Raw genomic sequence first — 23,017 nt, forward strand, 5'->3', positions numbered from 1 at the left:
CCCCCCCAGAACTCCCAACCCATCTAAACCCCTCTGCTCCCTGTCCCCTGACTGCTCCAATCCCTCTCCCCACCCCTGCCCCCTGACAGCTCCCCCCCAGAACTCCCAGCCCCCCACCCCCCCGCTCCTTGTCCCCTGACTGCCCCCTCCTGGGACCCCTGCTCCTAACTGCCCTCCAGAACCCCACCCCCTACCTAAGACTCCCTGTTCCTTGTCCCCTAACTGCCCCCTCCTAAGACCCCCCCCCAACTGCCCACCAGGACCCTACCCCCTACCTGTACCCTGACTGCCCAAAACTTTCTCCACTCCCCCCAAAAAGCCCCCCCCGTTTCTTGACTGCCCCCTTCAGAACCTCTCTGCCCCTTCTCCTGCCCCCCCCTTACCCTGCTGCTCAGAACAGGGTGTTGGGCTTTGTGCGAGCCGGACAAGTGGCTAAGCTCCCCAGCACAACAAAACCCGGTCCCTGGCCCTGCACAACAAAACCCGGTGTCTGGTCCGGACCGGGTTGCAGGGGAGAGCTGCCCTTGTATCAGCACAAAGTGCTCTCGCTCCCGTTTTGCTACGCTGCATGGCAGAAACCGCTCCCAGTTGCAAAAGGGGAGGGCTGCACTTTGTGCTGAGACACTTGCTCAGAATGCAGGGCGGAGCTCCTCTCCAGCTGCTCCAGAGTCCAGCCCGGGACTTTCCTGCAGCCCTCCCAGCCGCTCGCTCTGCTGTGCCGGGGGAGGGGGAAATCCCGGACATTGTGAGTGCTTTACAAATTCCCCCCCCCCCGACGCTATTTTTAGCACAAAAAGGAGGACATGTCCGGGTAAATCCGGACGAATGGTAACCCTATGCAACATGGTATCCTAGAGGCAGGAGAGAAACGTGGTGGATCACAAACTCATTAACATTAGTTTTTGCTGCCGAATGTAATCTGTAATTTTCAAAATGAGGTAACACAAGGTCATCCATCTCTAGTTGAAAGAGAATTTCTAAAAGTATAAAAGAAAGAGAAACTACCGCAAAATACCACTTACGGTATTTTTCTTTCCCTTCATTTGAAAGCAGAAGAAAAATCAGGTTCTGGTTGCAAAAAAAAAAATTTAAAAAAATGAAGAGAATGTTATTAATTCATTGCTTTCCGTTGTTCATTCCTGGACACAGGTTTAATTCCTGTTATGATTTAATTCTATCACGATTTTGTGCCTGGGACTTCAAAGCATATGGTATCACAGGAGTGAAAATAAATCGCATCATCCGAGTGCACAACCGTATTCTGAGGATGATATTTGAAGAGAAGTTTCAGATGTTTTTGGATAAAGAAGTTTTAAGTGAAACAGAGTGAGTAGATGATTTTTAAGGACAATTTAGTGAAGCAGTTACACGTGAAGCAATATGAACTTAGTGATTTTAAGTGATAGATATATTTTACAAAGCAACACATAAACCAGCATAAGGCTGTGAATTCAGTTTAAAGATGTGAATGGCCAGATTTTTTTTTTTAAAGGAAAGGCAGAGAGAGAGTGCAAAAAGAGGAAAAAATACATGCATGTGTGCATCTGTATTGAACTCATCTCAGTAGTGTACATGCAGATACTTGGTTGCATATTCACCCAGTGGATTTGTATGCTCCAGAGCTGGTGTGTCCAAATTTCTTTTATGTGCATTTCAGCCTTTGCTTTAGAAAGTTTTGGCTATTATAGTTATTCATTCCACTGCCTTCTAACAAGAAGGTTTAAGACCCTGATACTATAATGAGCTCTGTGCCGGCAGTGGGTCCATGTGTCCTCGCAGCTTGCAGGAGTGGGAGCTTAATTACTGGGAAGAAGAGTTTCTAAAGTGGGATATTTTTTTAATAGATACTTTTTAATTTAAGTTTTGACAATTTTCAGAGTAATGTATACAAGATGTATGGTAATTAGTCTTAAAATATACAACCATCTACAGTATAGGAAGGGTCAGAAGAAAAAAATAAGGTGGTATTAAATCATACATAACAAATGGAAACTAAAGATTGGTTTATACAGAAGTTCCCTGCAGGGTGGATAATATAACTGACAAATGAGTTCACTGGGAGTTGTGTGTGTGGCATGGTAGCAGGATCAGGTACTGAAGCTTTAAAAATTAACAATGATTCTTCCTTTAGTGATTTTCCATATGCATTCCACTTCTGGTGCACATGCGTGCAAGATGAGATTATTTTAGCCAACAGGTATCCACTGGGGCAGTGCCTGGATGCTCTTGTGCCCACCCAGACTTCAATTTGTTCTTGCCACCCGTGGCTGGGAGATGGAACTCCTGCAGTGTCCTCTTCTTTGTACAGTGTGTGACTTCACTGATGTTTTGTGTGTGTGTAAATGAGCTAGTCTTGTGTAATGTAGTGTTTTTGTCTTTTTTTTATGTCTGTTGACTATCTATAGGAAAGAGAAAAAAACTTTTATTAGTGTTAGGGAGCTTCCTGGTATTGAGAGTTAGCCATTAGGACTGAAATGAAGTCCAGGGAGTTCAGAACTTGCCTCTCCAGTGATATGACTATTCCACTTAACGATGGATGTTTTAAGTGCCTTTTTTGTTTTGGAGAGGAGCATATCCCTGATAGATGCTCATTCTGTGGCTCCTTCTCCAAGAGAATTCAGAAACTGAGAGAGGTCCATCTTAAACTTTTCTCCTGGAGTGCTCAACAAGATTCTCCGAGTCCAAGAAAAAGGGCCTACTGGGCCTCAGCAGGCTTCCTCCATCAGTGTGCTTATGAGCTGTGGCTCAGCTCCAAGTTCCCTGGTTCACTCTTCAGAGAAACTTCTATCTACTGAGATTGGTAGAGTCGCTAAGTCCTCCTCCACCCAGTCATCTGAAAGGGATAAGAAGGAATATAGTTCCCAGATTGAGTAACGGTGTAGCTCACCCTTCTGGGACCCAGTAAAAGGAGGCATAGATCATAGAATATCAGAGTTGGAAGGGACCTCAGAAGGTCATCTAGTCCAACCCCCTGCTCAGAGCAGGACCAATCCCTAACTAAATCTTGTGCAGGAAAATGGGAGATGCTCGATTTGGACAGCAGAGTGCCACCTGTCTTCTTTAGAAGACTCAGTCCAGAACAGCTGGAATCATCTGCTGTCCCTAAGCATTCAGGACCATAGATCAGCTTCATAAGAATTCATTTAGCATCTATATCAGTTCACCATCCTCCTGTCCAGGGTCACACCATATTTTCCCACCCTACAGTTGATAAGTTCCTCATGCCCTTTATTCATGTGCTTCCTCCAGTTTGGGAGCTCCCTCTTTCCAGTGACCTAGTCTTAGCGGGGTTAATGGGACCTCCTTTTGAGCCCCTAGAATCTTTCTCTCTATATCATCCATCTTTTAAAATGGATTTTTTAGTTGTTATGACATCAGTGTGATGGGTAAGAGAGATTCAGGCCCTCATGGCTGGTGCATCTTACATGCTGTTACATAAAGACACAGTGATCCTTAGGTCTTACACACAGTTTTTACTGAAGGTTGTTTCAGATGGTCATCTGAATCACATGAATCACCAACCGGTTTTCTTTCCCAAGCCTCACTCCAACTAAGAGGAGCAAAGTTGCACGCCCTTGATGTGGTTAGAATTCTTTCATATCACTTTGACAGAACAAAACCCTTCAGGAATTCCCCAAGACTGTTTGTAGCAGTTGCTGATAGGGTAAAAGGTCAGGCAATGCACACCCAGAGACTGTCTAAATGGATGTCTAATTGTATTAGATCATGCTATGAGTGAGCTAGATTAGAGCCACCCAGGCAGGTTAGAGCCCACTCCACCAGGACTCAGGCACTTTTATGTTTATGGTATGAAAAGCATATCCGTTTCAGAAATTTGCAGGGAAGCGATCTGTGGATCAGTCCTTGATTTCACCCACCACCATTCCTTAGCTGAATCCTCAGGATGCCCATTTTGGCAAAGCTGTCCTACAATCATGATCCTGATTGTGAGGTCACTGCATGCCAGTCACCAGAAGTGGCGTCCACATGAACAATCACTCAAAGAGGAAAGAACGATTATTTCTCTTATGGAAACTGGTTCTTTGAGATGTTTTGTCCACATGGATTCCATTATCCACTCTCCTTCCAGTAATCTTGCCAAGGACCTCCAGCAAAGAGAAGGAAGTAAGAACTTGATATTTGAAACGCAAAAAAAAAAAAAAAAGGTAGATTTTTTTTGAGGGGGCACAGGAAATGGAGACCACCCTTATGCATTAAAGGATGAAAACACTTGTTTTATCATGCATTTGATCTTTAGTGTTCACTAGATATTGCACACTGAATATCAACATTATTTGTATTTCTTACATAAGTGGAATCCAGCTAATTCTTAGTGAACATTGTCCAGCAAACATGCTCCGCTTAGGCTGCATATTATTTTTGCAACAGAAGCACTGAAATATTTTCCTGCTTCTCATTCTTGTTAAGAAACTACAGGAAGATGCTGGAGTGTCTCTTTTATGTGTTTGACCCAGACTTGCCAGTTAAGAAAAAGCAACTGCTACAAGTGCTTGAGGATGGGTTCCAGGCAATGGAAGAGCACAAGGTGAGATAAAATCTGCACAGAAGAATGTTTATTACTTAGTAGTTGGTAGCCCAGCTCAGAAAGGCCTAATTGGTGCTGCTCTACCTTCCCCTCTTCTTTCGTCTCTTCTTAGCCCTTTGTCCCACTCATCTCTCCCCTCTTTTTCTGCATTTATTCTTGTCCTTCCTCCTGTTGTCTCCACTTTCTTCTTTGCTTTTTCCCTCCCCGGCACAGGAATGATCAGTGCTTTGCTACTTCTTTTCAACTCCTGTTTCACGCCTTCCCTATTTCCTCTTCTCTGCCCTCTCCCTCCCTTTCGGTTGCACAGCTTCTGTCCTCGTTCATCACGAATTCTCAATTGGGAGGTAGTCCAGCTTTGTTCGTGGAAGCTTCAGGACTAAGTCTCGCCCTTCAGCTCAGGCCCCCAGATTTTCTGCCTCCAGCAGTGTAACAAGTTAGCCGTTTAGTTTCTCCCAACCAGATTGTTTTATAATTTAATTTTTATTTGTTTTTGTGCAGCAGCGACTTATAATCTTTCTTCCTCCTCCTCTCCCCCAGATTGGGTATTTGGCAGCACGGAGACTTCAAAGCCTCAGCTATAGCTATTCAGACTAAAGGTGTTTCACGTACTTAGTAAGGAAAGCCTACTTGGTGGTAAAAAGTCATCATCTCTGGGTATAATCCTTGCTTGGAGTGAGACGTCTCCCATTCTATCCTGGTCAAACCCTTGATGTGATTTGTGACAAGCAGTGGCTTCTAACTTGATGGCTACAAGGATGTTACACCCACGAATAGCAATCAGTCATCCTAAACAGATCTTGTGCATCCAAACTTACAGGTGAGGAGCTGTTTGGGGAAACCGAGAAAAATTAGTAGCTGAGACAGCAGAGAGGCCTCAACCCTCACTATCAAAGCCAGCATAGCAATCCATTGGTCACTACCAACACCAAGAGTATTCAAGAAAGAACAATTCCTTTAGCAGAAGGAAAATCTAGGGTGGAAGTTTCCCTACATTTTTCTCCAAACCAACCAAAGAACATTTGTGTATGAGAAGTCACAATCCTTTATAAAACTCTTCATTCTGATCCACCCTCCACGCTAAGAGTCTTAAGAAATAGCTGGTAGTATTTACAGCAAGGCACAGGTCGCAAGTTTTGCTCCTAGACAATGTTCCAATCAGTGGCCTGTCTAGAGAAACAGTACCATTCGTAATAGGACAGCTGCTGGACAGGATTCCTACTCACTAGTTCTTCACAGTTAAGAAGAGCTTTTGAATCCAGTGCAGAAAATTGCTCACTTGTGGGCGGGGAAAGCCTGGCTCTGGCTCTGGCTCTGGCCACACTTCTACCATCATGGAAAAGATTTCCAAAGAAACAAAATTTCATTGCACGAGTCATTTCCTGACAGAGGACATCTGTAGCAATTTTCTCCAATGAACAGGATTGCTGGTGGCATGCATCGGCTTCATCCCCTAAATTGTTTCTCAAAATGCACCTGAAGAAATTCATTCTGGGGATGTGGAACCACTCACCTGCTACAGTGCAAAATTAGGTGTCATTCTCAGATCACATCCAAATATCCCCTTGTGGGCAGGTCAGTACAAACAACATGCTGAAAGCCAACACAATTTGCACTCTAGACCCTTGCATACTCACTAAGGAAGTAAGCCGTTCAGGTTGAGGACTGTACTTGGAAGACAAATTTCCAAAATCTCAGCGTACCCATGCTTTTAGTTCACTGTGACAGCTCTGTCAGTAGTGTGTCTAAACAACCTCTCTACCCAAAACCCAGAAACATGGCAATGTGGGATTAGATCAGTGGTCCATCAAGTCCAGTATGACAGTGGTCAATATCAGCTACTTCAGAAGAAGGTGCAAGAAACCACATCACAGGCAATTTTGTCTCTCATGGTGGAAGTCTCCCCATTAGAGGTTGGTTTATGATTGAGGCATGAGTGTTTATGTCCCTTCCAAAATCAGGGAGTAACAAGAGGTCAAATGGAAGTAATGTTGTAGGAAGAGAAGAATCTGCTATCTTTCAAGCTAGTTCACATAAAGAATATAGAAAAGAGGAAAAGGGAGAGTTGAAGTCCTTCTTCTAATCCTCCACTGGCCCAGAAGGCATTTTGGACTTGCTAGATAGCAAAGAAACCCACATTGCATCTACAGAAAAGACCAGACCTCTTGAAGCAGGTACCCCTTTTATTCAAACCAGGAACACCTACAGTTACCAGCCTGGGCATCCTAAGAAAAGTGTAGTTCAGCATGGATGCTCCATTGGTCTCTGATACAGTTTAGTATCCAGATAAAACTCAACCAGGAAATTTCATTCATTGACCTGGTCAAATTTATGTTTCATGTGCAAGGGGAAACAGAAGGCTCTTTGGGGCAGGGACTTCCTCTTTTTACAGTGCCGACTGCATTGCGGCCCTGACCTCTAGATGCTATTGTAATACAACTAAATAATAATAATTACACAGTGCTGGCCATCTCAGCTACACTTGAGTTTCTCCAGAATGGTTTATTGGAGTCCTACAACCAAGCGCCATAGAATCATGGGTACCAGTCCCAGCCCTAGCAGTGTTCTGTAAGCAGATTTGACTCTTCTGGGGAAGTAGTTCTCCTGTCATTTTGTTTGAACGCTTGGCAGTCCTTTGGAAGATTGTGGCATAAATGAGCGTTCTTAGGGCTCTAAAGTTATAGCTTGGGCACATGGAATACATCTGACAGTTGTATGCTGTTTGTTTCATTCTATACAAAACATGAAGGCATTAGGGCCTCAAAGTTGCTGCAGGCAAGATGTTAAAATTCTGCATCATTTGGCATGCTTGGCATCTGGGAAACTATTCACAGAAGTCCACAGGGGCACTGGGAAGAAAGAGTATGAGTCTCATATGAGGAAGATTTGCAGAATAAGTTTCCATTCCTCTGCAAAGTCATCCTTGATAGGAAAGTGCTACTGGGTTGGTTCCTACATACATTCCTGCCTATTATTCTACTATAATAATAATTAAAACTCTATTTATCCACCCCTCCCTACCTCCAACTTGTGTGAATCACTGTCTGCTACTTCCAACTGCTGATGAATGAGAAGAGAAGCTGTGTAAAGGAAAGAAAAAAATTCTTACCTGATCATTTTGTTTCTGTTAGTAGATTCTCTTCTCATTCAACCCACGCTGGGAGTCTGGTAAATGACCAGAATACAAACTGAATTCTATTTCTAAAGGGAGACTTGGACATATAACTATCTTAAAACATATTATATCAAGTTGTTATCTTAATGCTAACCATCAGTTGCTGGAGTGTTCCCACAGCTGTGGAAGAACTCTTCTGGCAAACTGAGCTGAAGGATGGGGCTTTGTCTTGGAGCCTCCAGCAAAAACATTGGACTGCCTTGTTGAATTCCATACATAGGGGTCATTATCTCATTAGTGATGAATGAGGAGAGAAGCTGTTAACACTGAATTATCAGGTAAGAAATGTCTCATTCTGACCCATGAAAAGCAAAATATAGAGAGATGGGATAGGAGAGCCTTCTCTCTTTTTGCTGCAGCATCCTCATTTTGTCTTCTCTACTTATAGCCCACCTCTCCCTGTTTTTCTGTTTTGTGACCAACTTGTTTTGAGTGGCGGGATTGTATCTTCAGAAATATCTCCCTCTCTCCCTCTCTGCTTCTTTGTTGTTGTTATATTGTGGTAGTGCTCAAAGGCCCCAGTTAGGACTGCCCCTCCCATTGTGCTAGGTGCTGTTCAAAGAAAAATCTGATTCCTGCTCCAAAGAAAAAGGAGTCCGGTGGCACTTTAAAGACTAACAGATTTATTTGGGCATAAGCTTTCGTGGGTAAAAAACCCATTTCTTCAGATGCAAAGCTTATGCCCAAATAAATCTTAGTCTTTAAGGTGCCACTGGACTCCTCCTTATTTTTGTGGATACAGACTAACACGGCTACCCCTTTGATACTCTGCTCCAAAGACTTTACAATCTAACTTTTTCTCCTGACTAGATTGTGATATCACAAGTAAATGAGCCTGCCCTTGTTTTTTACTCCTCCCTCTTCCACCTCTTCCTTAATTTATTTGCATATTGTAAAGCTGCTGATTAAGGATAGGTGTCTTGAAATTCTTACAGGGGGCGTTGGTCAAATAAACATACTTAGACCTTACTTTCATCTTTGCAGCTTTCAAGAAGAGAAGAAGCTGTTCTCCTCTCTAACAGTTTAAGTATATGTGAACGTCCCAGAATAGAATTTTTGCAGCAACAAACCAAGGATGAACGTAAAAATAGCAATGAACTTGAGGAACCGTTCATACGTGGTAATGTAATCGCTTGGAGAGGTGCTTTAAAACATCATTGATAGGTGTAAGGCTCATTTTATAAATCACTGCAAAGTGTTTTGTTTTGTAAGTACAAGAAAATCTTGTAAATACAGTAGATTGTTGTGACAGAGTATACAGGTGGAGGACCCAGAAGACCTGTTGCAATCTGGCCCAGTGCCCTTTCTATTAGAAAACCCCACCAAGCCATACAGTAGCCTGGAGCTAACTCCTAGACTGGTTCAGAGGCAGCTAAGAGAGGCACTCCTATCTGGAAGCTAATTAGATGTAGCTTAACCTTTCTAGACTCAACAGCTCAAAAGAAGGGTGAGTTATAGGGAGTGAGGGGAGACACAAGGGGGCTGTGCTAACTTGAAGCCAGGACAGGGCACTCTGAGGAAACAGGCGTCACTAATGACAGGATGGTATCAACCCTTCACCGGCATCGAATGGGTTAAGATGCTTCTTTGCACTAGAGAAGCGCCACTGTGCGACAGTGGCAAGTCATGCCAGGAATGGAGAAGTTTAAAAGGAGGAATCACTACTCAGAAGTGGGCAGCCCAGGAAGGGAGCCAGTCTGTAAAGCTTCCCAGCTCCCAGGAAGAGGCCTGATAACTAGCAGAACCTGTGCCCTCAAAAAAGGGAGGACAGGTCCCTTGTGCTAAAAGGGTGAAGAGACTGTGTCCCATAACTTGTTTTGGAGACCCCAAGTGGACTCTAGGATGGACTATGGCCCATCCAGGGCCCCTCTGAAGAAAGGGAGTCCAATATCCTGGCTTAGAACTATCTTTAGGTTTGTTTGTTTTTTAATTTGCCCTTTTGTTTAGCTTCTTTTGCCGACTTTGGATTGTTTGTTTCACCTGAGACTCTGAAAAGGGGAGAAATAGCCAGAAAGCCTTGGCCAGAAGGCTGAGAGCTGGCCACTGCTAGACTGATGCTGACCTCTCCCTGCTAGAAGGACTGGACTCGTTTGAAGTAACATCAAAGGGGGTGCTCTGATGGGGACAGATCCCTACCACCACCCTGTTTTATTTTTGTACTTCTGAATTTACTGCTTATAAATCTTAGCCAAATACTTCTGTTCTGGGAATAAATTGTCGGAAGTCTTTCTTCCCAAAATGTACTTGTTAGATCGTTAATCTGCCAGACCGAATGTAGTCTCCTGTCGGATGGTATCGAGCTGACCACCAACATTTTATTGCCCTGTGTTTATAGAAAATTTGATAGCGTTATTATTAAATCTTCTTTTCTTTCCATCCTTAGGGAAACTCATAATTGCAAAAGTTTTTCTTGGACATAGTGTTCCAGCTCGTGAAAAAGATCCCATCAGTCAAGTCAACTATCCAGGGGCTAATTCAGTGTTCAGGCCTCGGAAAGATTTACTAAGTGATACATCTGATGCTGATGATGGTAATGTATCTGTAGGCTGTTGTTAGCACAAAGTGAAGGTTGTGTCAGTGTTGTATTCTAAACACTGTCTTTCACACATCTAGGAGCCTGTTGTGGAATTTTGGTCCTGGTTAGAACTCAGATACGGTCTTGCTCCAGCCCAAGTGCATATTGTTTTGAACTAATGTTAAAGAGGATAATAAAAGATGCTCACTGTTTTAGTGATTACTTGTGGTAGTTTAATTCACACAGAGTTTAAAGGAAAGCACGAAGGACCAGATTGTGCTCTTCAGCCACTAGTCCATACTAGAAATAGTGTGGTGTACACAATCCCTCTCCCAGCTTGCATTGTTCAGGGTGGGAGGAGTGGGGTGTGATAACTGTGGCCACATATACATACCTCAGTGGAGATCAAACACCTTCATCATTAAAACCCCCAACCCATCTCTGCTTGAGCAGAAGGAGAATTCCTTTAATGCTTTATTGTCTCTAGAGGGAGTCATGATTACCCGCACTAAGTCTGTGTACTACCTATGTATGATGCAACAATCTTTGAGTGGTCGGTCCTGCTTCCTCAATGTGGCCAGTCAACTTTGCAGGACAGTGCAGAGTGGGAACAGGGCCATGACTTCACCTCTTCCCGTCCAGTCGGGGGGATTTGCAGTTATTGGAATACTGGAAGGGAGCAATCCCTTTGTTTACTTGAGTGCAGGAACTGTGATTGTACCTGTCCTTCCATGGGCAGGAAGATGAGAAAACCAATCTGTTAGGTGATTACACCATAGAATGATCGACTAGTTTTGGGTAACAGTGCAGTATAGGAGACTGTGCCATGGGGGGCCAAACGAAGTTCCCTTTTCCAACAATCTGCCATGAAAGAACAGCTGTGATTCTCTTCTTGGCTCCCCCCTCACTCCAGAGGGAAAATAATCTGTACCAGGAGAAGATTTCATTTAGCACATTGCTAAATGATAGGGTTCCGCGGTAAGATTTGGTAAGATTTTTAGATGCTGCTATAGGGCGCCTAAAGAGAATTAAGATCCTAAGAAAACAAATCTCCCTTGAGTAAACAACTCAAATTAAAAAATTTTAAATGAGAGAAATGTGTGTTCGCTACATCCTGCAGTGAACATGAAGCAGTCTCGTATTTATTCCTTCCGCTTGTGTTTGTTCCTTTTCTTTTGCTGTAGAAATGTATTCTTCCATGGAACATAGAAACTGTGACTGCCGTCATCGACAGTGTGAGTGGTTTGTGTTTGATCACGAACTGGCCTTGCCCGAATATGTCGTTGAATTTGAGTACACTACACTGGTATGAACTTTGTTTTCCCTAATAGGATGTTAGACCGTAAGCTTTAGATCTCAAAGATCAAGAGAAAAACAACTAGTTGAAATTACTCCTCTTTCACTCACATTACCTGACAGGACCTAAGTTCAGGGTTCTGTTCCCTCTAACTGTTTAAAGGCCTGATAAAACTCCTGTTGAAGTCAATGGGAAACTTCATACACTGCAATGAGAGTTAGGATCAGACTCTTATTTTGTAACATTATCAAGTGTGCCAGGGAAGGCACAGAGACTTAAATGAAGCCTTAGCAGTGCAATGAAGCACAATTGAAAATTAGCTCTTCTCTCACTAAATGCACCATCCATCAAGGTAATGAGACACTAAAACGAATGAGATTTGACAGTGCTCAAAACCTTGCTTCATGGAGTCCTTAATGAGAGAGTAACTCATTTTCAATTTGTGTTTTGGTTCCAAGTATGATGTATGTAGTTTTGAAGCATGCACAGATATTCTGCTACTGGTTGGGATCCTGAACAGGTTTTTCCTTCATTAAAAAAGCTTTTATGTTAATTTTTTATAAGCTATGTGGTGGACTGGCCTTGTGGTTATGTGGCTGTGTAACTTGCTGTCGTCATGCAGGGGTTTCAGTTCAGGTCCTAAGCTCTACTACCTAGCAGAAGCAGGGTGTGCTGCAAAAGTAGAATATTCAGCTTTTGGAGGGGAGCGTGGGGGAGATTACCCCTTTCTGTCACATTTGAGTGCTCCACTGCCAAAACAATTGCAGTACTGATGAGCTCCTGGGGGTCTACATCTAACTCCTTCATTGGAGAGTGAGCTATTGCAGTGCTTGGGCAGGGGGGTTTGGGCAGGGAATCAGACTTCTGTTGTCTTCCGTGTGAGTTCTATATGTGAGAGGATATGGCCCATAGACTCTTTGTTACTTTTTGTTCATAATGTAATGTGTAAATGCTTGTGCAAACAAAAGCATTGCTGTTCTCTTTTGAAAGTGCTACATTACCGAAAGATAATTTCCTAACTCTACTTTCTGCATGTTTGTATGCAATTTTAAATAATTTACCTAACTTAAAATAGAAATTTTACAAATGTTAACAAATATTATTTTGCGTAGGTCAAAGTTCAGTCCCTGTTTTCTACGCTCAGCAATGTAATTGTAGAAGAAAGAAAGAAAAATACAGAAGGATTTATATTGTCTAGTGATTTGCAACGTGATGATGAAGTTCTGAACATGGAGCCTACAGTAAAAGCCAGACCCAAAATTGTTTGCTTGGATGAAAAGACAGTGCTTTCAGTTGCTAAGGCCAATATTTACAGTCAAATAGCGGTGAGTATTGTCTGTTAAACTTACAGCAGGACACGGTTATTACATAATCAATGTCATGTTATTAAGATTGCCTTGTAAACCAATCAAAAGTAGGAAGTCACAAATGAAGGCTAGCATTTGGGCTTGATTCTGGTGTTACACTTGTTTTACATCAGTGCAGTGCTTTGGAGTAATTGGAGATCCAAAACTAGTGTGAAATCAGAATAAGGACTTCCATCCCTAAATTATGCCATTTGTTTTTCATAAAAATATGAATTACAAATACTGGGCAGGATTCTGATCTTACTTACTATTGTATAAATAACTCCACTGAAATCACATGCAAACTACTGTTTGTGAGACCCGGTTAAGGCCTAAAGTGTCAGCTTTAACTGTGAGTCTTCTCAAAGTTTTCTTGGCTGCGTGGTTGTGTCAAATAGTGATCACTCCTGAAAAGATTTTATATGTCAGTTTTGGCATCAGAAAAATATAAATCCAGTGAAGGGGAGAACTCTTGACAGCCACCTAGCTACACCCAGATTTTCAATATCATTGCAACTGATTGGCCCACAAAACCCCTTATGCAAATTGGTATTTGCATACAGAACTCCTTTCATTGCACAGCTAACTCCAGTTTTGCATTTGCAGTTACTCATTTTGTCTGTACAAACTTGATGCAGGAAGCCTGCTGAACATTTGACCTTTCAAATTGTTAAATAGTTTTGATCTCTTCTCCTGTCTGTGTCTTCAATGGGGTCGCAGTTCTCCCCTCCCCCTTGCACTCACCCATAATTCCCTTTCCTGAGTACGTGGCTTCGGTTGGCTGATTCCTCCCCTCTTCTGAGTGCCACTCTCCCCAAACTGTACTCCGGGCATGGAGGAATTCCCAGCTGGCAATCTTCCATCCAATCTCCCCAAGCAACAAGTTCTCGCCTAATGGGGAAGGATTGGAAACTGTCCTCCCTTCTTGCTCCCTGTGGACCAGTAAAAACCATTTCTGAACTGAATCTCCATCTTCCCATCCCACTATTACTTCAGGGAGAAGGGAGAAGAACAAATATCCTTCAAAATAGAAAATAAAAGCAATACTTTGTCCCAGGATCCTTGCAACTGCTCTTCACAAACTTCATATCACTTACAAGTAACTTTTCTTAGCCTTTTTTATAATCTATAGAATAGAGTTACATTTACTCTTAAACACTAGCAGTTGAAGCTCTTTAATGTTGAAAAGCAATGATGGAGTAGCACAGAATTTGGTTGTGTATATATATGGTACAGTTGTAATCTCATTAATTTTTGACTTAGGTTCTGAATTTGCATGGGAACAGCCTGAGCAAACTGCGGGACATCTCTAAACTGACAGGGCTTCGAAAACTTATTGTCAGCTTCAATGAATTTACGTGTTTAGATGATGTTTACCACTTGGTAAGAAATATTGCTCTATATGTTGTAAAGGAAATTAAACTAAAGGAATATTTTAATTGAAAAAAATCCTTTGTGTGTACAACTTAAATATATTAATGTCTATTGCATGGCAGCAAACCTGATTTATTCCTAATGGGTGAAGTTCACTACCTCTAAACAGAGCCTTTGTTCCTCCTTCTCCTTTGTAGTAGGCAATGTGGACCAGTAGATAGAGCACTGGATTGGGACTTTGGTGATCTGGCTTCTATTCCTGGCTCTGCAGTTGGCCTGCTTAGTGGTGTTAGGCAAGTCTTTTCACCTCCCTTGCCTCAGTTTCCCAATCTGTACAATGGAATAATGATACCTACCTCCTTTGTAGAGCACTTTGAGATCTGCAGATGAAAAGTACTATATAAGAGGTAGATGGTGGTATTATTATTATTATTTTATTCCTCTCGCTACTTCCTGTCTCCCACCCTTTTCTCTCTTGTCTACTTAGATGGTAAATGCTTCAGGTTGGAGACAGTTTCTTACTGTGTGTGTCTACAGTGCCTAGCACAATGGGCCCTGATCTTGGTTGGAGTCTCTAGGGCACTATCCTAACACAAATAAATAATAATAACTAACACAACAATTAAGAACACCCAACTGATTAGACTTGGAGTGGGGCTCTGGCTGAGGGGTAGGAAGGATGGCTTTCACCTCCAGGCCATACAGTGCTGCTCCTCCAGTGTAGCTGTTAACCATCCCCTACCCAGGATTTCTGGGCCACTGGATCTGTGTGATTGCAGATCATGTGACTAAAATCACAATCTGCCCCCAACCCTCTCTTTTGCCTAGTTTGGGGCCAGTACAGTCTCACCCTACATGAGGGGTACAAGATGTAGGCCCTTCCCCCACCTTCCAAGGCCTCTTTGTAGATCCCACCACTCTCAAATGGTGTGATTGTCTCACTCACCCTGGCTAAAGTAATGCACAGGGCCTTGCATGGTTGAGCACAATAGGGATGAATTCCATCCCGAAAAAGAAAACTAAAACTGTACTGTATTCTATTGGTAGTGGATGGATCAGGAAATATCAGAAGGTGAGCTGGATTCAGATACACATTCAAAGGTTCGGTTGCTTAACCAGACTTCTTTCCAGACAGGCTTTCTGCTGCTGGGCAAGGGGCGCTTTGGGCATTGAATCTGGATGACCGTGCCTTCTGTGGGACTGTCTATTAAAACTGAGTTTATTACCAAATATTTCCTTGCTGCACTTTTTTCTGTACAATTATTCTCAAATCAGTACTGTCTTGCAGCCCAATCTGGAGTATTTTGATGCAAGCCACAACCACGTGATCACCCTGGAGGGTATTAGAGGCTTAAGCAAACTGAAGTATTTAGACTTGAGCTGGAATCAACTGAAAAAGACTGGAGAGGAAATAAATGTCTTACGTAAACACACTTCAAACGTACTCAGTCTTGATATCAGACATAACCCATGGCATAAGGTATGTGTCAGTGCTTAAAATTCTCAGGAAAACCTTCTAGCCAAAACAATTAGACCTTGTAGTGCTAAATTTTGGGCCTGGTTGTCATTTACATTGAGGCCCCTTTACTCCACTCTGGCTGTGTAAGGGGCCTTAAAGTGGATGTATATGGAATTAGTGCCCACTTTAAAGATGCTTTACGCTGTCAGGCCCTTCGACTTTGTAAACAGTCCTGAGCAAGGGGTTGTGCATAATCTGCAGGAGAAGCATTGTGACTCAGTGACGCTACTCTGAGGCATAATTCCTCTCCTCCTTGCTTCTAGTAGGTGGTAACTTTACTGATGATCTATGCCAGCCGTAAACAGCCACCCTTTGCCCCCACTGCACTGGCTCAGCTGTGCTGGCCAGTAAAAGGGGCCAGGGCAGAGACAGATTCCCCCACTTTCAGGGAAAATATACAGTGCCAACCTTTTACCTGGTGACACACACATCCCCCAGAGAAGCAGCCCAGCTGCGCTGGCTGTGGCATTGGGAAGCAATCCAAGACTCAGTCAATTTCACACCCTCTCCATCCATTCCCTGACTACCTGCGTAGTCCTCTTCTCCTGAATACTTGGATCCAAGCGCTATGTAGCCTAGTTAAGAGATGTGCGTACTCCTTCGTTCTCCCATGCACAGGTGCATAGTCCCATCTAGTTTATAAAGATTACATTGATCATCATTATTCTGGTCATTTCAGTAAGTCTATTTTCCCGCTAGAAATAAGGATGTTGTTGTTCACTTTCCTTACGAGTATGATTATCCAGTCTGTGTTTTTCTTGCACTATATTTAATTTAATGGGAATTTTAAAATGTTTCTGTATAAGAGTTAGGGCTGTAATTCCACCTTGAGTTTAGGCTCACACGTCCAAATCCCTTGAGCTTCTCTTTCACCTCCTCTGAGGTTATCAAATTCCTTGCATTTAATAATACTTGTAATACTTGCAAACTTCTGGCTTATAAGGAAGGTGCTAACAACTTTGTTATTGTACTGCACTTAATGTCTTACATAGCTATGTATAATTACAATCCTTCAGGGCTAGATTTTTATCTCATACACGCATGTAAATCCAGAGTAATTTATTGACATCAGTGTCACATTAGATCAATGTAAACAAACCTAGCCCAAACATATGTTGTTCCTTATAGTTTTGTACAGGTATGGCAAGACTCAGCCCCTTCCCCACCCCTTTTCACCCATTCCCAAGCCAGATGAGCAGGGAGGACATAGCAGCCTTGTGGAGGCTGCTTTCCATGCACACTGCTACCAATGGTAGGCATAGCTGGGACATGGGAGCAAGGGGTGCATCTTACGTCTCCTTTTTTACGTTCTTGTGTGAGCACACAGGATGGACCACAACCTAGCCCTGAGCATACATAATACGAGAGGAGACTGGCTTGAAAGGAATCATATGTCCTTTTTTTGTATGTAACCGTATAGACAATTTTAAAAACTCAATTACATCACTTTGCTTTTTTTTCTCCAAGCCAGTCTCATTGCGTTTGAGTGTCATTGGCCGATTAAAGGCTCTTACTCATTTAGATGGAGTCCAGATTACTGAAGAAGAGGCTGCGGCTGCTGTGTGTTTTATTGCTGGATCAAAGATCTCTCAGGTATGATGTTCCATTTTGCTATAACTTGTAGCAAATGCAAGATTAGAAACAAGAAGTTATAGGCACAATCTGACTTCCATTTTAAAATGTGTATTTAATCATATTTTAAAAATCGCCTAGTTTCGTGTGCTCTGTGAAAATGCCATATTTTGTGCTCTCAGCAGCTGGCTGTGAAGCAGCAGTTATTTCACAAACATTGTTCTCACTCAGAGCTTCGCTGATATTGGTAATGATGCTGGTTCACAATGAAAGATATTTCATAATGTTAGATTTTAGATCATTTCGAAGTTGTTAAAAATGACCTTGTTTAATTTCAGCTCTGTTCAAAACACGGGAAATTAAATATGTTTGCCAAAAAAAAAAAAGGATAAATCAAGTAGCAGAAAAACTGTCTAGGCTTCTGAGGCCTTGTGTACGTGGCGAGTTAGTGTGCAGTAAGCCAAGTGTGATCTACTGCGCACCAGCTTGCCGCTCACTAATTCACTGTGTGGACACTGCTACAACACAGTAAAAGTCCTGGAATACGACTTAGCATTAGTGTGTGCAAGATGTTGCACTGTAGATTCACACCCTTGCTTGCTACACACTAACTCGCCATGTATGCAAACCCTGAGAAGGAATTCCAGGCAAGCAAAAAAAGGGCTAAATTATTTGACACTAATCTTCAAAAATCGTGGCCCAAATTCTATTCTTTATTCAGGTTTTACTCTGTCCGTTCTCCAACAATCCCCCATTGACTAGAATCGGACTTTGCTGGAGTAAGAACTGATCAAAAACAGAGTAAAGGCCTCAAGATTTGCCTCGATCATTTTTTTAATGAATAATAAACATAAAAAAATGGATGAGATTTATTACCATGTGTCAGATCTACTAGACCTATTAGATCTACAGAAGTATTAGATCTACTAACATATGATACAGGCTCCCAATCATAAGGAGATTAAGCCATAAAGCCCTTTTCTTCATGTTACACTGTGAAAAATGTACATTATTTATACCGTTATATTATCTATCTATTAAGTATTTTCATTTTGTCAGGCATCTCTTTTAGAACATTCTAGGACTGATGAAGCTAGACCACGCATTCTGAGTGTACATCCTTATGCCAAAATTCTGACTCAAATTAGCAAGAACAAGGTGGATTCACAAACACATTTCAATAGCAGCTGGTATCCTAGGGTAAGGCTGTCTCTATTAAATATAATGTATTAGGCCTTAGATTTATCTCTGTCACATGTTTATTTTGTTATATTTGTTATAAGTTGATGCATGTTAATTAAAAATATATCTTTTTGCGCACTTAAACATGTAATCTAGTACCTGAAGTTAAGAATATAAAAACATAAGAGTTTCCATATCAGATCACAATCTTTTCTTTTGTACATACAACTTTTCTTGTGAGTTGGCAAGATATTGAAACTTTAATATTTAGTGTTCATGCATAGAATTTTCAATACTGAGCCCATATTACATGAAAAACGGTGGTAGGTCTAATTTCAGGCCTACACACATTGCCTCTTGTCTGGCATGATAACTTACAATTACAACTCCACTACATAACGAAAAGCCATAGAACACTACATAGGAAGATCCAAGTTCATCGTAGCCTGTCATAATCCATGTCCTGACCTCTCTTCTGAAATCATGTTAATCTGCCAAGAATAAAAGGTTAAAAGCTCCTCTGTCAGTTCAATTTGTTGTGTAGAGTATAGAATAGCTAGAGGAAAACACATTTCTGCTGATGAGCATAGTGTTTTATTCTGTGTGCATTAAGAAATGCACATTTACAGACATTGCCAAGAGAACCAACATTTCAGCATATGGTGTCAACGTTACACTTTGTGACATCAAAATGAAATAGGGTTCATACAGGGATATAGTATGTTATTGTAGAAAGAGAAAATCCTCTCCAAAAGGAATATCACCATAGACACAAGAGAGAACATAAGTTGTCCTTTGGCCATTAGCAGAGCCTGTATAAGAAACAGCTTTGAATTCTGTAAAGGTTGTTTAGCACCGGTAGGAGACAGTGCTGAATATCCTGGGCCACCAGAGACTCAACTTGCTAAATTAAGTTGTGTGGCCATTTTTTTTCATCATTGCATGATTGGTTAGCCTGATGAAGAAAACTGCAGCCTTACTCAGGGCTGGCATTAGACTCGCTGGGGCCCAGGGCAGAAACTAAGAAGTAGACCCCCACAGAAGGCATTTGTGATGGTCTCTGGGGGTGCAGCCAGCGGTTGACACTGACCCACAGGCTGGATGACCCAGTGAGGTGAATCAGCGAGTGAAGGTGGAGCTCCCTCCCCGAGCCCTGTTGCCTGGGGTTGGGGCCCATTGTGGGAACTCCGGTTGCGTCGGGCCCCAGGCAATTGCCCTGCTTGCCACCCCCTAATGCCAGCCCTGGCCTTGCTGGTTGTTTTCTGAGAAAGGGTGGAATCATTGATTGGTTGCTCTCTTTCTGTCGAGTGTGTTGTGAAGTGAGTGTTTATAGCCAGTGTCTGTGAAAGAAGGGTCTGTGATGACACCGAAGGATAAAAATGTGTTTGGAATCTAATTTCATTTGTTCCTGCCCAAGAATTTTGCAAAGAAGAAAAATAGAATGAATTTGGGATGTTACATGCAGTAAAGCAAAAGGAATGCTTAGCGGTGAATCAAAACTGTAAGGGATGCATCCTTCCTTAGCAAGCACTCAAACTCTGCCAGAACACTGAGCTAGAAAGTTACTATATACAGGGGGAAATCCTGATCCCATTGAAGTCATTATATGTTTTGCCATTGACTTCAGTGAGGCCATGATTTCACCCCTAAATCGTAGAATGAAAACATTCTAAGCAGGCGAATCAATAATATAATCATATGTATGTGACATTGGTAGATGAGGTTAAATTAATCTTAATACTGAGGTCTGATCCACACTAGAAAAAATGTGTACCTGTTTATAAGCTGTAACTGCACAGGCGCATTTGGAAGCTGGTTAGTTTATATTGTGGAGTCATTGCTTGTTCTGGTGCAGGTTGCTGAGGTTTTGGTGTCGGTTTGGGATTTCTTGAGGTTCAAAAATGAAGTCCTGAATTGCAAAATGAGGGCTCTGTGATGTCCAGTATCCAAAAAGAAATGCCCTGTTGATATTACTGGGAAATGTCTATGAAGAATGTGAAGGCAGTATATACCTTGGGCATCTATGTTGGAATTAATTGACTTAGATCTTTCAATACTAAAATTGAGTTTTCTCACAGATCACGGTCTTAGATCTGGATGGGCAACATCTCTCCAAAATTGCCAACTTGGAAAAATTAGAGAATTTAAGATGGGCCTCATTTAGCAACAATAATCTCACTAAAATAGAAGGACTGGAATCTTGCCTTAATCTTGAAGAGCTCACTTTAGATGGAAACTGCATCTCAAATCTAGAAGGTACTGTATTTAGGAAGTTAGTGAAAATCAAGATATTAAGTTAGACACAACATAAAGGTTCCCATATAGTCCAGTGTTCCAGAGGGTGGCTTTTTACTGTTAACTTTATCAGTTGCATACAATTTTAAAGCTTTCATATTAAAATATATATAATTGCCTTCTCTTTAGCTTTGTGATGAGTCTTTAGCAGAAATCGACAAAGAGTCCTGTGGCACCTTCGTCTGACGAAGTGGGTATTCACCCACAAAAGCTTATGCTGCAATACATCTGTTAGTCTATAAGGTGCCACAGGACTCTTTGTTGCTTTTTACAGATCCAGACTAACACGGCTACCTCTCTGATATTTAGCAGAAATGAAGAAAAGAGACAAAGCAGATGGATTGTGTTTCTGAAAAGCAGAACCAATTTATTTATGTTAATAGGAATTTTTCGGAACTGATAAGAGTGCATGATTTTTGGTATGTAGACTTACTGACATGTAACGTTCCTGCAGTGAACCATACATTTTCCCATGCCAGTTATATGTTGGCTCAATAATTTCTAAAATAAGAAGTTAGTAAACTAATGATTCCAAAAGGTCAAAAATTCACTTTTTAAAAGAACAGATTTACCTTATACACACTATATGACTATTCCAAAAACTATTGGGTAGTTGCTACATTTCCTCATATCCCCACATAGGTCATGGCAAATACTGTTATTGTCAGTTGATTTTAAAATTAGGTTCATAGACCCAGATTTTTAAAGGTATTTGGGTATTGCTGTGCTCAGTGTTGTAGTGCCTAACGGAGTTAGGAGCCTAAATGTCATTTTCTTAAAGTATACAGGCACTTAGAATCTAAATACCATTGGCTGTCAGTGGCCTTTTGGCTCCTACGTGCCTAAATCCCTTTTGAAAATGAGATTTAGGCTCCTAAATCGGTTAGGCGTTGCAGTGCTGAGCTCAGCAACACCTAAATACCTTTAAAAAACTGGGCCATAGTCTTCTGTATAGTGCAAGAAAGCCCATCTGTAGCATATGAAGGAAGAGGGAGCAAGGAAAAGAACCTGCTGCATGAGAGATGAGTGGACAGTTAATCCCTCCCCCTCACCAGGCTCTTTGCTACTCCTGGAGGAAGAATCAGAGGGGTGAAGTGGATTGTGAGTAGCCTCTTTCTGGAAAATGTTCTAGCTATCACAGAAGAGCAGGCCACGAATGATCTCTCCTGATCCTGCCTATATTACAGCCTGAGTGTGCAAGCCATCTCTCATGTGTAGCTTGTTTTACCATCCAAGTTAACCACTTCTTTTGCTTCTCACTATATATGCTTTAAGAACATCTTATTTATTTTTCCAGGAATTTCAAAACTCACCAAACTAACACGACTTAGTGTAAATAATAATCATCTCACCACCCTGGAAAGATGCGTTTTTGAAAACTTGTCTCATCTTCACTACCTCTCTCTTGAGAGCAACAGAATTACTTCATTGGTTGGTTTGCAGAGAGCCTACGCACTAATAGAACTATACATCAGCAATAACTATGTTTCTACCTACCAAGAGATATATCATTTAAAGGTAAATGTGGACTGGATTGCTTTAGAACTTGCGGGTAAAAGTAAATTCACAATTTGCTTGTTACGTCAGTACAAATATATCTTTCCTGTTTTTAAATATGGGAAGCCATATTTTTTAAAATGGCTGCCTAAATTGTGCCTGCAGTGCTGTTGTAGCCAGGTCGGTCCGAGGATATTAGGGAGACAATGTGGGTGAGGTAATATCTTTTATTGGACCAACTTCTGTTGGTGAGAAAGAGACACAGAGCTTTTCTTCAAGTCTTTCTTCAGGACCTGAAGGAGAACTCTGTGTAGCTCAAAAGCTTGTCTCTCTCGCCAACAGAAGTTGGACCAATACCTCACCCACCTTGTCTCTAAATTGTGCTTGACAGTCTTCTTTTCACATATGCAATTTAGATGTCCATGTTTAAAAATTGGGCCCAGAGGAATTGTCCTTTGTAAGAGCCTTAGTCTGAACTTTCTTTTGGAATTGAGTGTGCTCACTACTTTGAAGGAGGTGCTGAGTAACTAACAGGATTGAACCCAGCGTTTTCCAGGGAGAGCCACATACCACGCATCTCTATTGTGCCTAGCCTAACTCTGTCATTAGAAGAATTACACTGGAAATAAATTCAAGAGCACGAGCATGCACACATGCAGCAACCCCAGTTCCTTTCACCTGGAGCTGCTGGTATATATGCAA

At 41.9% G+C, this 23,017-nt stretch overlaps 1 protein-coding gene across 4 annotated transcripts in view; it reads left to right on the top strand.

Moving 5' to 3' along the window:
* The window catches only part of LRRC9 (leucine rich repeat containing 9), a 97,305-nt gene that overhangs the window by 36,263 nt on the left and 38,025 nt on the right, over nt 1-23,017 (top strand). For all 4 annotated transcript variants that reach the window (XM_034768450.1, XM_034768447.1, XM_034768451.1 and 1 more), the window contains exons 11-22: nt 1,150-1,326; nt 4,429-4,546; nt 8,703-8,838; nt 10,102-10,248; nt 11,418-11,539; nt 12,643-12,855; nt 14,140-14,259; nt 15,539-15,730; nt 17,237-17,362; nt 18,401-18,541; nt 20,602-20,779; nt 22,116-22,336. In XM_034768450.1, the coding sequence (XP_034624341.1) occupies nt 1,150-1,326; nt 4,429-4,546; nt 8,703-8,838; nt 10,102-10,248; nt 11,418-11,539; nt 12,643-12,855; nt 14,140-14,259; nt 15,539-15,730; nt 17,237-17,362; nt 18,401-18,541; nt 20,602-20,779; nt 22,116-22,336 (1,891 nt within the window). The remainder of the gene's footprint in view (nt 1-1,149; nt 1,327-4,428; nt 4,547-8,702; nt 8,839-10,101; nt 10,249-11,417; nt 11,540-12,642; nt 12,856-14,139; nt 14,260-15,538; nt 15,731-17,236; nt 17,363-18,400; nt 18,542-20,601; nt 20,780-22,115; nt 22,337-23,017) is intronic.

The sequence above is a fragment of the Trachemys scripta genome, chromosome 4 (genome assembly GCF_013100865.1).
Source record: "Trachemys scripta elegans isolate TJP31775 chromosome 4, CAS_Tse_1.0, whole genome shotgun sequence".
NCBI lineage: Eukaryota > Metazoa > Chordata > Testudines > Emydidae > Trachemys > Trachemys scripta.